Source organism: Crotalus tigris, unplaced genomic scaffold, assembly GCF_016545835.1.
Source record: "Crotalus tigris isolate CLP2741 ecotype Arizona unplaced genomic scaffold, ASM1654583v1 scf7180000018806.1695572, whole genome shotgun sequence".
In the NCBI taxonomy this organism is placed as follows: Eukaryota; Metazoa; Chordata; class Lepidosauria; order Squamata; family Viperidae; genus Crotalus; species Crotalus tigris.
In genome coordinates this window covers 411,704-429,240 of record NW_024097205.1, presented here as the reverse complement: position 1 = coordinate 429,240, position 17,537 = coordinate 411,704, and the positions used below count along the sequence as shown (strand labels likewise).

Here is a 17,537-nt window from a genome sequence, read left to right as displayed (position 1 = left end):
GTTTGGTTTAATGGGTGGAGTGAAACCAATCTTTGTCATTTGTAAACCATGGCTTATTTAGTAATCAGACAAATCATATGCTGAAACTGACCATCAATCCTTCTAGCTCAGAATCATCTGTGTCCTGTGTCCCTGTATGCATGTTTTAATCAAATATAGATGTTTGAAGCTTCCACTTTTCACTAATTTTGCTTCTTCTCAGGATAGGAAGACCAAAAGTAATAATTTCAGGTCAAATTCAGAATTTACTTCTTCTAACCAGCCTAAGAGGAATGTGTTACCATGTACTTTTGAATCAGTGCCCATGAAGAATTCTAGTTATTTTGCTTTGTAACACAAATAATAAGGGTAGTGCTAAATTTGGAAGAAAATTTGCACACTAACAAACTGTTACCTTTTGGATTCTAAGAAATATGAATTGTCTCCCCTTTTGTTATCTGAAGCAAAAGAATGTGAATGTAATCAGAATAACAGACTAACAACAGAATAACAGAATTGGAAGGAACCTTGGAGGTCTTCTAGTCCAACCTCCACACTCTATACCATTTCAAACAAGTGGTTGTTCTTAAAAATCTTAAAAACCTCCAGTGATAGAGCACCCACAACTTGAAGGTAAACTTTTCCATTGATTAATTATTCTATGAGGAAAGTTCGCCATATTTCTAGGTTGGTTCTCTCCTTGATTAGTTTCCATCCATTGCTTTTTGTTCTACCTTCAGTTGCTTTGGAAAACAGATTGATCCTCCTCTTTTTTGTGTCAACCCCTGAGATATTGGAACACTGCTATTATAGCTCCTCTGATCCTTCTTTTCATTAAACTAGAGATCATTTATGTTTTAGCAATTGTTCATGTTTTAGCCTCCAGTCCCCTAATCGTCTTTTTTGCTCTTCTCTGCACAGTTTGTAGATTCTCAAATTCTCAAATTCCCAATGCACAGAATTATAAAGAAAATGTATAGGCTACTGTGTTAAAGCCTTTGCGTGATGCATAAATGAAAGCATCTCCAGGAGATTACTATTTGCATCAAAGTTAGAGAAGAGGTTATGGACTTCTTAAAGTAATTTACAATGGTGCATTCCTTTTGATAACAAACAAGGGAAAGATCTCCAAATCAAAATAGAGCTACTAGTCTGGACTAAAATGATTAGACAAATAATTTTTGCTACCATCTCATAGTCATCGAGATTGTTTGCAGTCCTAAATTGGTAGCCCTAAATTAATTTAGAGGGGAATTCTTTGTGCCTTAAAGCACCTGGCATCCATAAAGCATTTCATTTAAATGTCAAAACTATTGACTCTGTTAGACAGCAAAAATCCAGGGATACTCAGTCTTTCACTAGCAAACCCATTCATTTGGTAAACCTATACTCAGTGTTTCATCTGAACGCAGAAAATTAAATTATTTTGCTAAACCGTATTATTAACTATAAGTGTGTCCTGTGATCATCAATGACAACTGGTAAATAAATAAAGTGGTAAATAAAAGTGCTAGAAAATATGAAAGATGTTTAGGGAAAAATAAGGACCAGATGTGTATGTTTGTGTTTTGTGTGTATATGAGAGAGAGAGAGAGACAGACAGACAGACAGAGACAGTCAGGCAACGATAAATATTATTTTTCATTGTTCTGTGTTAAATCCAGGAGGTAGAATCAGAAAAAAAGAATCCCGTTTATCCGCTCCTGCTCAAGTCCTGAATGCTCGCAGAATCTGCGGTTTAGAGATGAATAAATGTTTTTCCTCCGCCTCTGCCCCTCTCTTTTGCAGCTTGGGAGGTTTTGATCTTCCGCCCGCGCTTGTTTTTCTTCTTCTCCGCCACCACACGTGGCTTGAAGTCCCCGAGACAGAAAACAAAGCTACATTTTATTTTTCCTTTCTTTGAACGGACGCGGCCGCTGTCCAACAATAGGAGGCTCCTGCCGGGTACCGGAATCTCTGTTGATCCTTTTGCAGCTCTCCTCCCCTCCTCCTTTGCATTGTCCCACCCCCCTCACCAATTGGCGATCGAAAAATGATTAATCCGGCTCATTTTTTTTTTCCGGCTTGCCGAAAAGGGGCGGGAACACGGCGAGGCGAGGCGCGGCTTGGAGCGCAGCGAGGCGCGTGAATGGGCGCCCGGAGTGAGCTTCACGCGTCCTGCTTTCCAGTAAACATTAACCTGAAGCTGCGTGCGTGGTGCCTCAGCCCCGACTCTAGCCAAACTTGCGGCTGCGTCACGCCAGGGAGAAACATCCCAGGATGCAGCTTAGAAATCTCAGGAATTCTCATCGCCGCCCTTTAAAAACTTGAGCCCACCCGGGGTGAGGGTGGGGAGGGAGGGGGCCTCTGGATCTGCTTTCAAGCGCCCCACCTTTCACCTGCGCGCTCTGCCTCTCTCCCTCCCCGCCTCCCCTTTCGGGTTCGCGTAAGTGAAGCCTAAGAGACGGGGCGCTCTGATCTACCTCGCGGGCGACCGGTGGCTCTGGCTCGGCCCCCCTCCTCTCCGTCCAGCTCTTCTCCCTTCCCCTCTTCCCTTCTTGGTAAGCTGTTCCTCCCCCTCCCCGCGTGCTTTTTTCCCCCCTTCCCTTTCTTTCTCATTCTCTCCCTCTCTCTCCTTTCGAAGATCAGTTTGGGTTTTGTTTGGGGGAGGGCGGAGTTGAAGTGCGTTGAAAGGTTCCCCGCTTTTGCAGCCGCGGTGTTAAGCCATCCCCACGTCTACCTGATCCTTCATGGCTGGGAGCGAATGGGACTGGTTTCAGCGGGAGGAGCTGATCGGACAGATTAGCGACATCAGAGTCCAAAATCTCCAAGGTAAATAATAATATTTCCCCCCTTCCTCCTCGTGTATGTATGTTTGCCTGCGTGTGTGCGCGCGCATACGTCTATACCCTGGAGTGGGCTTGCCAGATGGATTCGATTTAAGAGACTTTAAAAACTAGGATGCCTTCCTTTCCCTGCCCCCCACTCGTCTTGTTCTTAATTCCGTCTGTGCATTTGAGCGCTGTTTCCTTTTCGCGGGCTACTTTGATCTGTTCTGCTTGGAAGTAAAAAAAAGAAGAAAAAGTCATGGTGCTGCATTTATATAGAAGCTTCAGGATAAGATAGTTGCCGCTGGAGCTGCTGGGGTGTTTGGTGTTTGGAGGCCCAAAGTTTATTGGGAAGGCACTTAATTTGTGTAGTACCTAAGCTGTCTTTGTTTTTTGTTTTTTAAGTTGTAACATTTTAGATAAATCAGTAGCCCGTGAAATTTCTGTGAAATGGATCATAGCAGTTGAAGTTTGAATGGTGTTGAGTTCAGATGAAACTGATACAAAGTAAATCATAGTTCACTAGTGAAATTAACCATTGGCTAATTTTGGGTGACCATCTAAGGCCAGCTGATTGGTGGGACTCCTGCCAAGCAACCTGGCTTGGATAGATTTTGTAAGATGCCATACTATTATGTAATGCGGTTTTGCAAGTGCAAATTCTTTTCTCCAGTTTTCTTTTCTCTATGTCTCTTTGTAAAATATCATAAATGGATTTAAAAATGGAAAAAGTATATTCCAGGCAGATACAGCAAGGAAAAAGTTGTTGCAAACATATGTAACATTTTTCTCCATATCATGCTTCTAAAAAAGTAATTACACTTTGTTCTCTTGGCCCACCTGAAAAACTCCACTCAAGTATATCTACTACCATCTAAGGCCAATAAAAGTTTCTGTACTTCCTATCTCCAGAAAGCATTCCTGGTTAAAAGCATAGTTTTTCAGGGGATAGCATCAAATGAAATAACAGGTAACATTACAATGAAGGCTTTTCAGAGAAGCTTTTGGGAGATGATTAATTTGAAGGAAGAGGAACTGCTAGAAACAGAATCTTACAGTCTGCCTTGTAGAAAAGCAGTTTCTGGGAGCTAAGATTACTGGAGCTATTTTACAATATAAAGACAAATATACCTCTGATTCTTTCTGGAATATATTTATATCTACATTGTGAGTCAATATTTTTAAACATGGGGAGAGAGGCTGAACATACATTGCCTAACTCTTCTATGTTGGCCTTGATTTCCCTCACCATATTTTATTAAGGGGGTGATATTAAGGATGGACCTGGAGGAACGTTGTCCATGGGGTCGCGATGGGTCGGACATGACTTCGCAATTAACAACAACAACAATTAAGGATGGAAAGTCCTATGTTAATGATCCAACATCTGCAGTGAAACACAGAATAAGATTTGTTCACTTAACCCAAGGTTCAGTTATCTTTATATGAAAAATGTTCTGCCTTATGTCAGATGGACCTCTCAGACTTCTGCAATCTAGAATATATTGAATTCTGCATTTCCCACAATTCCAGGCCACCATAGGCCTTGTAAATCATGTAACCCTGTGGTATGATTTGCTGTATAGAATATCTTTTATTTTTCAATCTTGCATCTGAATGAGTCTGAATAGACTTACTGCCTAGAATGAAATCATAAGGCAACACTTTATACTTTCTGAATGAAAATAGGAAGAACCATTCTTCAAGAAACAGTTCATATTTTTCATATAAAAGATTAAGTTCAGTCCTTAGCATTTCCAGACAGAGCTAGAGTTGTGGACAATGAATGGAAGACTCCTGCCTAAAACCAGGAACCAGTGGCAACTGTAGTAAACACAGTGATACCAAAATGACAACAGATGCATGATGCATCTAGGGTCAAGATAATTACTCCTGGCAAGCAAAGCAAGTATATATTAATAGCACTTGTGGAATATGTCTTCATGTGTAATTTTGTATTTTCCCTCTTGCTTGTTTCCCCCCTTAACCATGTCTATAAACATTCCCAGTTATTAAAGACAATTTTGGGTTAAGTGACCAGTAGTCATAAAACAATAGACCCCTTGTCCTTGTCCTATGTTATAGAAACTAGAAAGAACTGATAGCTAATAGAAGATATTTACACATAATCTCAAGAGAATTCTAGTGGTTGCTGCTTGACCTAGACCAGAGGTAGGCAACCTTGGCTCTTTTATGAGGGAATTCTGGGAGTTGAAGTCCACGAGTCATAAAAGAGCCAAGGTTGCCTACCCCTGACCTAGACATACTGCATTGGTTAATCTGACCTAGATGCTATCACTCTTAAAACCACTCTCTGTTCTATGAGTAAGGGATTTTGAGAATTTTTCCTACACATTTTGTAACCATCTGTCTCCTTCATGTTGTTCTCCAAAAAGTATAATTTTCCCTGTGAATATTTGATATTGGACATATCAATAAAGAAAAAATATATACAGAATAGTCTTTGGATTGTGTTTGATGATATTTTTTTCATATTGGAGCATATTCTGAAGCAAAAGTGAAGCTAGCTGAAAGCTGGTGATCTCTGCAGAATATTTTGATTCCACCTGAAAGTATAAACAAAACAATGTTTAGCTGAATAAATAATAATTAATTAATCATGGCAAAATTAAAATGGACCCCCAAATACATTTTATAGCAGTCATAAGAAAAATTTCTTCATCTGATATCTCTGTTATTCCATGGAACTATCTTAGAAAGTCAGCATAAATGCTTTTAGATTTACTGTTCCAACTTTCTCACCCCTTAATATATTTCTCAAAGCCCAGGTTTACATGAACTTGCATTTACAATATTCCACATGTCAGTTTAAGGTTATGGTTCTTCGTATTATGCTAGAACTGGAGAAAACCCTGCTTCAAAGCTCTCAGTGTACTTTAGAAAATCTCTTTTCTCTTATGCCAGCCTACTTCACAGGGTGGCTATAAGGATCAAAGGAAGAACTTTATATGCCATGTTGAACTGTTGAAAAAAAGTTGTGATATAAATGTAATACATATGTTGATGAGCTTATGACACAGATTTTAGCCAGAAATGCAAACACTTGAACATATACTCTGCTGGATTTAGTGGTATCTTTTTTCCCAAGTGACCAAAAGATTTTAAGATAGGATAAATCTTTAATAGAACTCAGTTGATTTTTTATCCAGTTACTCCATTTATATTTGGATTTGTGTATCAAATGGTCTGCTAGCATTGGCTAAAATACAGGATAAAAGGGAGAATTGGAGATTGTATCTGATGGCCTCTCTAAACTCTATCAAATAAAAGAAAGTTGCATGTTTTCTGCACAATTATTTTTCTTTTATTCCACTCTTCCCCTTTGCAGGAAAGCACCCAAAGCACTTGCAAGATCTAACAGAATTAAAATAATAATCTAGACAAGACAACAATAGTAAAAACAGCATAAAAATACAATTCACAAAGATGAACTTATAAATAATTCATAAGAATTTAAGCAGCATCAAGAGCTTAAAAGTTACAGAAAGAGAAAAGTCCTTCAGTATTGGCAACATACCAGTAAATAACCATTTAGGGTTATTGATTCTTGCATAATGATTGATGGTTTAGGGTAACTGCAAAAAAAAAAAGAAAGAGAGAGAGAGAGAGAGAGAGAGAGAGAGAGAGAGAGAGAAAAGAAAGAAAGAAAGAAAGAAAGAAAGAAAGAAAGAAAGAAAGAAAGAAAGAAAGAAATAAGTTATGAACTGGGTTGAATCTCATAGACTGTATTTAACAGTAAAACATATTTTGCATCCTCTGAAGTTTCCTTCAATATTGGAAACAAAATTAAGTGATGTCAAAATAGTGGTGAAGTTACACTTAATATACTTAAAATAGTTAAAAACTAAAGCTATGCAGTTCTTTGGATATGAATATGATGTCTGTCTGCTGCTCTTTAAAATAAGCACATTCTTTTGGGGGTTGTGGTTATTCTGCAATTACCAATCCATTTGGGGGAATATACAACTGCTTTGAAGCATTGTGAGCAGGTGCTCCATAACACTGCACAATCTTAATCAAAAGTGCTATGTAGTCATTAGGAGCCAAAACTGATTTGAAGATATAGAACAAGAAAGGGGAGGGAGATTTCCCACAAATAAATAAATTGTTTCTACTCATCTGTGCAATGTGGTCCAGCATAACTCTTCTTATTATCCCACTCACGGGGCTTTTGCATTAAGTAAGCTCTTACAAGTAAAAAAATTACCCAAAATATTAAAACTCATATTAATTTGGAGAATCCAAATTTTGCTCAGAACTGCTGTTCCTGGAATATAATACCAAGAAACCTGAAACTTTAACACTTACATGGTAAGAGCCAACCAATGATATAGGACTCACTTGAGCAGGTTGCTCAATTACTTGCTTAGAAATATATAGAAATTATAGGACTTATAAAAGTAAGAATAGAGTTACACTTAAAAAAAATATATTGTTCAACTTTGGCCATTTTTCTAACGGACAGTCCTTTTTTTCTTTCTTTTTTGGTGAGGCTGCAGTCATAAAAAGGTTTGAAATACATTCCAAAAGTGAAAAATATAGATTTCAACAGTTTATCTAATCAGTTTGGCCTATGGTCTGATGAAACATATTGTATTTGATATTCCTATGAGGGCATTAGAATTGACAAACTCAGAACTAGACAGGTTTGCTGCAATAAAACAAAGCACAGATGTCAGCTGCCCCATAGAGAAATAATTGGCTTATCAAAGTTTTTCTCAAAAAGAAATAAAAGTGTTTCAGTACTTAACTAATTGTAAAAGATAATAGACAGCATCTCAATATTCATTTAAATCTAGCTTAGCATGTGCTTGAATCCCGCCGTTGAGCTTTATGAAGTCATCACCATAGTTATGGCTAAGTGCAAAATGTGAATCCTTCTGTTGGAATTTACTGAGGATGGTAGTTAAAATGAACAATGACTTGATGTGATATGTAAATCCATCACTGGTGAGGTATAGCTACTAGAAGATTAGATCAGAATTATGGAGTGACTTTGGGTAGATCATTATCATTTATTACAATTGCATTAATTCATAATGTGGCTGTTGGCATTTTAGCTTGTTTTCTGAAGCTGTCAATAAGCGTTTATATAGTAAATGAGCAAATACTAAGCAAGGCATGGCACAGAGCAATGTGTAATGACAGCTATTATCTCTCAGGTTTTATTAACAAAATGCACTGTGCATCTATTTCACTTTTAGTATTAGCTAAAATCCTTTTAAATGACATGAAGGGCACTAGGCTAATTTTGAAACAAATTTTCTATTTTTATGATTATAATTAGCAATAACACCTAGACTACTTTAAGCAGTTCTCGTTACAATTATTAACATTTCAACTTTTCATAAATATGTTAGCATTCTCACATGTATTGTAATATTAGCTAGTTAGTTTGTGTATTATTATTTATATGTTTATCTTCTTTATATGCAATTTGTCTTTATCATTTACAGTTTCTACTTTGCTCCATTAGTAGTAATTCTCTATTACTGAGCATCTGTTATTACAGAAATAACTTTTAAAACATTATTTCACTGAATATTATACTGTTTCCAAATGTTACAAATAGCATTTTCTTAATATGGCATTACCAGTATTTTTATGTACTGGATTATATTCTTAATAACATGTATTGAAGATATACTTTTCTATTGCAACAAAATGCTTGCAAAGTTCACCTTAATTATCATTATGATAAAATCATTATTTCAGACATGCTGACAGATTTCTCGATATAGTTGAAAAAAATTCTTTTTGCTCTTTGCTAAAACCAGGAAGATCCTGTGTATAATATTTGCTACTATGGTTAATACAAAGGTTTTCTTATTGCTTTAAAAGGCATTTTCAAATCTTTCTTGTAGAATGCAGAATATTGCTTATCTCTGTGGGCATGGGAATAACTTAATGTGAAGGTATTTGAAAAAATTGCCAGGCCCTGAAAGGATCCAATGAATTGATTCCCATTTCCAAAAAGGAGAGATAGGTGTGCAGCTGCAGAGGTTTTCCTTATGCAATATCTGTTCAACAAATCACGAAATATTAATTTATGTAAAGTTATGATGTAAGACTGACTATATCTACTGTCTTTATAAAGTGTTCTCTTTAAACTGGTTTGTCAACTTTTTAGAACATATTTTGAATGCATTTGTATTACATGTAACTTTTTTTTAAATTGAAACATAGTTTATGAAATGGGATTGTTTGGGTTCTCCAAAATAAGCCATGAAACAATCACATTAGTTTGGTTTGACATATAAAAAAACACATTTAGCCATACATTAGACAAGCACATTATAACACAGCATGTTATATCCAAATTCATTGAATGCATTTGTGGTTGTTTTTTCTCCCCGAAGAAACAAGCAAAAGGATTTCTCTCTGTTTGATGTGACCAATATGAACTTTGAACCTGTGGTCCTGTCATCATTAGCATCACACTATATACCACTATGCTAGCCAGCAGTAAAGTTTCTGATAAGAATTGATTGTGAAACTCCAGTGCTCTGATTGATGTCTGGCCATCTTAATATACAGTATGGTTTTATTAGTTCTGGTTTAGCAGATTGTAGAAATCCAGTCAATTATAATTTGTTCAGTAATATTAGTAAGAAAATCAGGTCGTAGAACATTGGGGAAATTGGGAGTTTAACATGCCAGAATTGTGATGTAACATATATGCTACAGCAGTGCTCCAGTTAAGTACCCACTTTGTTTATTCATTCAGTGTGAATTTTCAAAGCACCATAAGATTTTTTTTAAAGTACTTTAGCATGGAGTGCTTTGGCTTGAAGTATGAAGAAATGTTTGCTATCTCTCTGTCTAGCCATCTATCATTTTATAATAGGATAGTGCAGGAGTTGAAAACCCAGTAGCTTCAACTTCTAAAGGCTGTTCCAGAGCACATCTGCTAAAGCAGGGGTCTCCAACCTTGGCAACTTTACAACATGCTGGCTGAGGAATTCTGGGAGTTGAAGTCCACACTGGTAAAGTTGCCAAGGTTGGAGACCCCTGTGCTAATGTATAAAATCTGGGAATGGTAATACACGTGTCTTAAAAAAAAATGCAAGAGGATATCTCAAATTTAGGAATGAATTTTCCCCAAGATTTAAAAAACAAAATCGTGATTGTCTTCATTCTTCCTAATATAATGTAACAAAAGTTTCTTTGAATAAAGTAGAATTTGGATCTAAATTAATGGTTGAGAACACGTATACTTATCTTGTTGAATCACCCCAATTCCATATTGAAAGCTATCTTCTTTAACATTCATATTCTGCAGTATATAGAATTTTCCATAGTTTGAGATTAGTAGAAGGTGCATCAGAGTGAAACAGCAGGACAAATCTACCTGTTTTCCATAAAGCCTTTCTGCGGATTGTTAGAAATCTTTAGTCAGAGATGCCAAGACAATGCAGATAGCAACATAGTAGACAGAATTTAAAATTTTACTCACTTGATAGTATAAAGGTAATAACAGAAGAGAATAACAGAGTTGGAAGGGACCTTGGAGGTCTTCTACTTCAGCCTAGAAACTACATCAACTACTTTCCCCTCCTCTGGTAATTCCCCAGTGCTCCAGGATCTTTGAAAGATATGGTTCAGAGATTCTGAGATCACATCTGCCAGTTCCTTCAGACCCTTAGGGTGTAATCCATCTGGTCTTGGTGATTTGAACTTGTTTAGCGTGGATAGGTGTTATTTTACCATTTTCTTGCCTTTTTTTGACTTGTATTCCTAATCTGTCTTTGACACTCTGAATAGGTCTAAATTCTTTTTTGTATTTGGAAATTTACATGCATCTATAAAAATACTGGATGAATTGTCATCTGTTAATGTAGAAAATGCAACAATTGTGAAATCTACCATGGTGCAATTCATGACATTCTTCTTATTGGCGGGCTTTGCTCTTTTTTGTGTGATTTGGTACAGTTTGCTGTACCTAGCTGTATAGCATCTATGTAGTTGCTGAGAGTCAATACCAACTTGATGGCACATAATCTTAGACTAGTGTAGTTGATCTTTACAATAAGAAGTTAATTATCAGTTTTTAATATAAGCTCTCTATCACTAATTTTGTATAATAGGGACTTCAGAGGCAAAATAAAAGGTACCTGATGTGTAAAAATATCTGACCTGTGATGGGATAGACTGTTAGAGGGTTTGCAGATTATGATATAATTTTGTTTGAACTTCGTAGTGTGTGATTTCACCTGCTGTGGCCTCTTCAATAGCATTATTTAAAAGGTTTTAAGACAATCTTAGTCCACAGTCCATGTCTTTTGTGTCTTAGTCAGATAATTTTATAAATTAATTTTGAACTATATAAACACATTTTGTTGATTCTCAAGGTGAGGCTGAAACAGATAGCAAGATGAGGTTTAAATTGATAGTTACTTATGTCCAGGTAGGTGTATTTTGTTGAAATTTGGTCTACTCTACTTAGCAATATTTTGATTAAATAATGCCTTTAGATAAATTCAATTGATATGGCTTGCCTAGTGAATGAAATGGGGTGTGTGTGTGTGTGTGTGTGTGTGTGTGTGTGTCTGTGTTGTAATGTAATAGCATACTCATTAGTAAACAAGTTAATTCTAGTTAGAACTTGCAATTTTAAAACTGCCTCCATTTTTAATTAATCTTTTTGCAAATCAACAGACTGTTTATTGAACAAGCATTCAAGAAAATATGCATCTACAAACAAAATGTGCTACTCAAAAGGCTGAAAAATGTACTTTTCCAAAACTTCTTTAAAGCATTTTTTACTCTTGGCATCATTACCAGTTGCCATGGTGCTAGGAAAGACACAGTTAAAAATATCACAACCCAAATAATTAGGTAGCAATACCATTCTAATTTTACCGCTTTACAGATTTTCCATTGAATTCACTATTCCCAATCTGCTACCTTCCAGATAGATTAGACTACAACATCCATCTTCCATAAGCTGAGACAACCAATGGTCTTTAGACTAGAGAGAGGGTGAGGGCTGCCCTGTGTGGATGAAGGCAAAAAAGTGATGTAGGTCAACATATGAAAAAAAAATCTACTATTGGTTTGTAAGATGTCTATAGTCTTTTGGACTGGGAGGCTATAACAGCATATTAAAATTGAAGTAGTTCAAATATGTTAAGGTTTAGCACATTTTATATCTTTGTATCAATCTTTAATCAATTATTTCATCAATTAATCAATTATTTAATCAAATATATAGTTGTGTGTGTGTATAAAACTCAAGATGGGCAAACAAACCTAATACTCCTGCCTCGGAGCCATTAAGACCATGGCTATCATATTTCAAGTTATTAGCTTAATGGGTGTCATTTTGTAATGGTGGGAATACTTTTTTAAAAATGTCCTTAGGAAATAAGGAGCACCTTCCAGTTTGCCAAGTTCACACCACTACTTTGAGAACTGAACTGGTTGCCAGTTTTGTTTCCAGGTGCAATTCATTGTGTTGATTAGCACACTTTAAATCAACTTTAAAGACTTACACAGCTTAGGATCTGAATATCTCCGCACGACTGTCTTTTTTCTGAAATTGATGCTCATCCAATTAAATCTAGCATGGAATTTGTGGCACAAATTACCAGGCTCAAATTATTCAACTTTGGACACCTTATGTAAAGACTTAGCTCTGTGGACAAGGTTCTGATGCTGGGAAAAGTGGAAGGAAACAGAAGGACAACTAGAACAAGGTGGATGGACTCAGTTATAGTAACAATAGGTGCAATATTGGAAAACCTGAAGGACCGTAGAGAAGATATACTGTCTCTCTCTATTCACTTAGTATTGATAAAAACATGATGGCACATAATCAATTAAATAAAATGTATTTAGACTGTTAATACTCTTAAGCATGTGATGTAAAGTGTATGGCATTTATTAGTAAATCAGTGATGATAAATTATTGTGTTTAATAATATACATCTTTAATTTGTTTAGCTTGAGTTTTTTTTATCCTTTTCTTTTTTCATCTTTGGAGAACTTGGCGCTCTCTGAGCTTGGTTGTTCACTTGCAAGCATTTCACTACCTAACTAGGTAACTTCTTCAGTGTGAGTGTGGAGCTTCCTCCCTATATTTATATACAGGTAGTTCTCAATAGAAGAGAATATTTGTGGCTCAGGGTTGAACCGTGGGCTCCTTGTTGCTCTCTGAGCTTGGCTGTTTTCTTGCAGACATTTCATTACCAAACTAGGTAACATCAACGTCAATCCTGATGATGTTACCTAATTTGGTAATGAAACATCTTCAAGAAGACAACCAAGCTCAGATAATACCAAGGACCCTACAGGTAATCCTAACTTCCAACTGTTTGAAGTTATGATTATGCTGAAAAAAGTGACTTAGGATTGATTTTTGCATTTATGACTTGCAGCATCTCTGCAATCAAGTGATCAAAATTCAGACTAGCAACTAGCATGTATTCCCAATGGCTGCAGCATCCTGGATTCACGTTACCTACCATTTGTGACCATCCAAAGGGATTTCTGACAAGCAAAAACAATGGGAGAAGTGGGATTTTTTTAATGACTGTGGCCCAAAAAAATGTTGTAAAATCAGGCATGTCTCACTTAGACACTTCATTGCTTAGTGACATAAGTTCCAGTCCTAATTGTGGTTGTAAGTCAAGGACTGCATAGTAGCTTATCCTGCCAGTGTTGGTATTGTGGCTTTCTCCTTGGTAGTTCCTTGATTAGGATATTGTTTCTGCTTGATTTTCAAAATATTTTTTTATTTTTTTATTTATGTTTACAGATTGTTTCATTTAAGTGGGTGTGCTTTTAATATATTCAGGTGTTGCATCATTTTTTTCTAATTTGTATTCTGATTTTTGTTTAAAGAAAAGGCATGATGTGTACCAGGTTGCCAAGAACCCAGTATATTTCATAGTTCTGTAATACAGATTTGTCCAATCAGTTTTCTGTTTCAAGTTTGCAAGACACAGTTACTAAGGAGATGATGTATTTACTGCAATTTAGGCAGATAACAGTAGACAGGGTTATAATTCAAATAACTAGTAGAGAATGCTTGCCTGAACAGGGCCTATTATTGTCCAAGAAGCAAGACAGTACTCCAAATATTTCTAAGAGTCATAGGATACTAAGACAGCCAGTCCAAGAGTCAAAAGGTTATAAACAAGAAATAGGAACTAGAGTCACAAGCTGGAATATTGGAAAGTTATTTCCAACAAAACCTGAAAGCAAAGCAGCTACGTAAATCTGCAAGTAGCTGTCTGCAATTAATCAGGCCTCCTCCTTTGCCTAGCGAAGAGCCTCACTGAATGATGTCGCCCTGTTCACTGCTGCATGCATTGAGACCTGGGGCCTTGGGAGGGAAGGTTGATCCTTCATCATCTGACTGCTCCAGCTGTTCAGGAGATGCTGTGGTTGATCAGCAACCTCAGATGAATCATGGCTTAAAGATTCCTGAAACAGATAATTCACAGGTTCAGCTGGAGCAACATTGTCAAAGTCAAGGTCAGATTCTGAATCGTCATTCATAATAAACAGTTTGGGAAAGGCTGCATGTCATTTGCATGATGTGATTCAAAAGCTGAAAAGGGTGGTAAGCTATATTGACGGTACAGTGCAATGAACCATGAAGTTAGAAAATCATTCAACTAATATTTTATCCAAAATAAGGGAACACTTTTCACCATGGAATCAAATGTCAATTGTATGTTGGCAGCTGAAGAATAGAGAAGTGGCACTTTAAAAAAATAAATAAACACATGCAGTGATGCTTTTTTTTTTTTTAGTAACAGTAGCAATTCTTAACATAATTTTTCACTAATAATGCACATATTCATCCTAGTAAACAGGCAATACATATAATGAGGTTAAAGAAAAATATGTTTCTGTTGATGCTACAGAAGGCAAAGTTCAATTAATTGTAGCTCAGCTATTTTGTGCATTGAAATATACAAGTTCCTTTACATAATATCTTATTTGTCTTTTGTGGAACACAAGATAATGTCTTTTATCAACAATCACATTGGGTACATTATGCTAAACTATGGTTTGCCTTAATATTAGTTTACTGATAGAAACAATTGAATCTTGCAGGCAAGCAAAATAATCAGAGTACTGTTGAGTCCGTGGCGGGAAAACAGACACGAGAAGCAGCTGGAGTTCTCAGTTTCATTTATTCAGCGTTCAGCTTACAGGAAGATGGCTTCAGCCTCGCCCAAACGCCTCGCAGCCTCTTATATAGGCAACTCCCGGGTAAATGGGTTACTTTTCCCGCGCCAGCACCCGCGCATGCGCATGGCGCTGGCGACAGCCTGTCTGGTCCCGGGCAGCTTTGCACCTGCCCGGGACTGCATACAAACGCCCGAGCTGTTTGCAAGGCTCGGGACATAACACCCCTTTCCCCCGGGCTAAAACTACTACCAACATACAACATTTATTTATATGACATTTTGCTCCCCAGTGCTCCCACTGATTACTGGCTTTTGCCTTGCCAGCAATGTTATGTAATCTTCTAGATACTTAGGAGATTTCTTTGCTCTCTGTGACCTTCTTAGCTCTGGGTTACTGGCATAAGTCCCCTGACTGGAGGGAGGCGTGAGCCTGTTCTCTCTATTGTGCCCTGGTGTCTTCCAAGGACTGTGCCCCGATGCCTGGCCTGCTTGCTTGCCCACCGGGCTCGTCAGGCCAGGGCTTCTGTTACTTTGTGACCTGGTTGACCTACCTAGCTGTAGACCCTCAGGCCCCTTGAAGTGATAGCCGCTGCTGGGCGTCTCTGTAGAACCTCCTAGGTCAGTCCAAGACCTGTCAGGAGGCTGTCCATTCCCTGAACCCCATTCTGTGTTCGGGCTCGTGTGGGTTTCTGTACTTTCCCAAAACTCAGGTGTTCCCTGATTTGTGCTAGGGTTGTTGTAGTCGGGACTTGGTTCCTCGACTAACTCTGTGTATGTTTGACCCCCTGTAGGATTTGGGGTAAGGTCAGGCCAACCTTGGGAATTGTGTGCCAGCTCTCTTGCGGGGAATGATTTGTTGGGATGCCCCCGGGTATCCTCCGTTGCTGGAGTGCTGTGTGATGTGTGTGGAAAGTGAGTATGCCCCCGGGGTGACTCCCTGGCTGGAGTAGGCGTGAGTGCCTGTTGTGTGGGTAAGCTCCATGACTTTCTTTTCGGAGCAATTGCAGAACCTTGGGACGAGCCATTTGTGGCTCCCTCAGTGGAGATGGGCAGTAGCTCTTGCCCTTCCCTTTGCTCCAAAGGGTCCCCCGCCCCCCCTGGAAAAGACCCAGGAGTCTCAGCAGAAAAGTCTCGCCTAGAGCGAAGTTGGTCGATGTGCCGACGCAGGACACGACCGTTGTCCAGGGCAACCTCGTAGGAGAGAGGACCTGTGATCCTGGACACAGAAGCGGGGACCCATGTATGACCAGGCCCGTAATTGCGAGCCCAAACCGGGGCACCCACAAGTAGTTGTCTAGGTGCCCTAGGATGTGAGGTAGATGAAGGCAGTCTGTCCGGATGCAACCGGTCAAGTCTCGTAGTAAGTTGGCGCCCCCAACGAAGTTCAGCTGGACTTCTCCCTGTAGAAGTGGACGGTGTGGTGCGATAAGAAAGGAGAAAGTCAGCCAACCTGTGATGCCAGTCCCCGTAGGTGAGTCTCTTCAAGGCGTCCTTTGCGATGCGCACCATGCGTTCAGCCATACCGTTGGTGGACGGGTGAAAAGGCGCAGACGTGGCATGACGAATCAAGTTTGCCTGTAAGAAAGCTTGGAATTCGGAGGAGGTGAATTGAGGGCCGTTGTCGGACACAATGACATCTGGCAGCCCGTGTGCAGCAAAAATCCCCTCAGTACCTGAATAGTCTTTGCAGTGGTGGTGGATGAGACAGGCACAACCTCAAGCCATTTTGAATGGCTGTCAACAAGAACCAAGAAGAACTGGCCCTGAAAGGGCCCAGCGTAGTCAATGTGCACCCTAGACCATGGGGACTGTGTTTCCTCCCATCTATGCACAGGAGCTTGGGGCATCTCTGGGCGAGATCGTTGGCACAGGTGGCATGCGTGTACCTTAGCCTCAATATCTTTATCTAAAGCAGGCCACCACAAGTGGCTGCGTGCAAGAGCCTTCATACGAACAATGCCAGGATGACCCTCGTGGAGGGATTCTAAGACCCTAGTCCTCATTGAGGTGGGAATGACAACTCTGTTTCCCCAAAGCAGACAACCCTGAGAAAGGGACAGTTCGTTTCTTTTGGACCAGAAACTCTGAAACTCAGGACTAGGGCAGTGCTCAGGCCACCCGGACAGGACCCAGGAGCGGACACGTGAAAGTGTGTGATCTGTACCTGTTTCAGCGGTAACATCCCTGGCACTAAGAGGGAGCTCGGGCAAGGCTTGGATTGATAGAATGTTGACAGCTGGCGCGGGGTCAGCTTCTACTACTGGCAGAGGCAATCTACTGAGGCCATCAGCATGGCCCATTTCTTTCCCAGGCTTGTGGAGTAATGAAAAATCATATGCAGACAGACCACCTAAGCATTCTAGGGGAAATGATGTGGGGAGTCTGCTTACGTGTGGTAAACAGTCCCAGCAGAGGCTTATGGTCAGTGAAGACCGTGAAATGCCTGCCATATAGAAAATCGTGGAATTTTTTAATTCCAGCAACAACAGCCAGAGCCTCCCTGTCTATCTGAGCGTAGTTGCGCTCGGCAGAAGACAGTGTTCTGGAGTAGTATGCAATAGGAACCTGAGTTCCATCAGACCTG

General features: G+C 38.9%; 1 protein-coding gene across 1 annotated transcript in view; it reads left to right on the top strand.

Annotated features, from left to right (window-relative positions):
* The first annotated feature begins 2,013 nt into the window (after nucleotides 1-2,013).
* CLMN (calmin) overlaps nucleotides 2,014-17,537 on the top strand; it is a 98,443-nt gene continuing 82,919 nt past the window's right edge. The window contains exon 1 of the mRNA XM_039356201.1: nucleotides 2,014-2,790. Coding sequence (XP_039212135.1) covers nucleotides 2,709-2,790 — 82 coding nt within the window. The 5' untranslated portion in view covers nucleotides 2,014-2,708. The remainder of the gene's footprint in view (nucleotides 2,791-17,537) is intronic.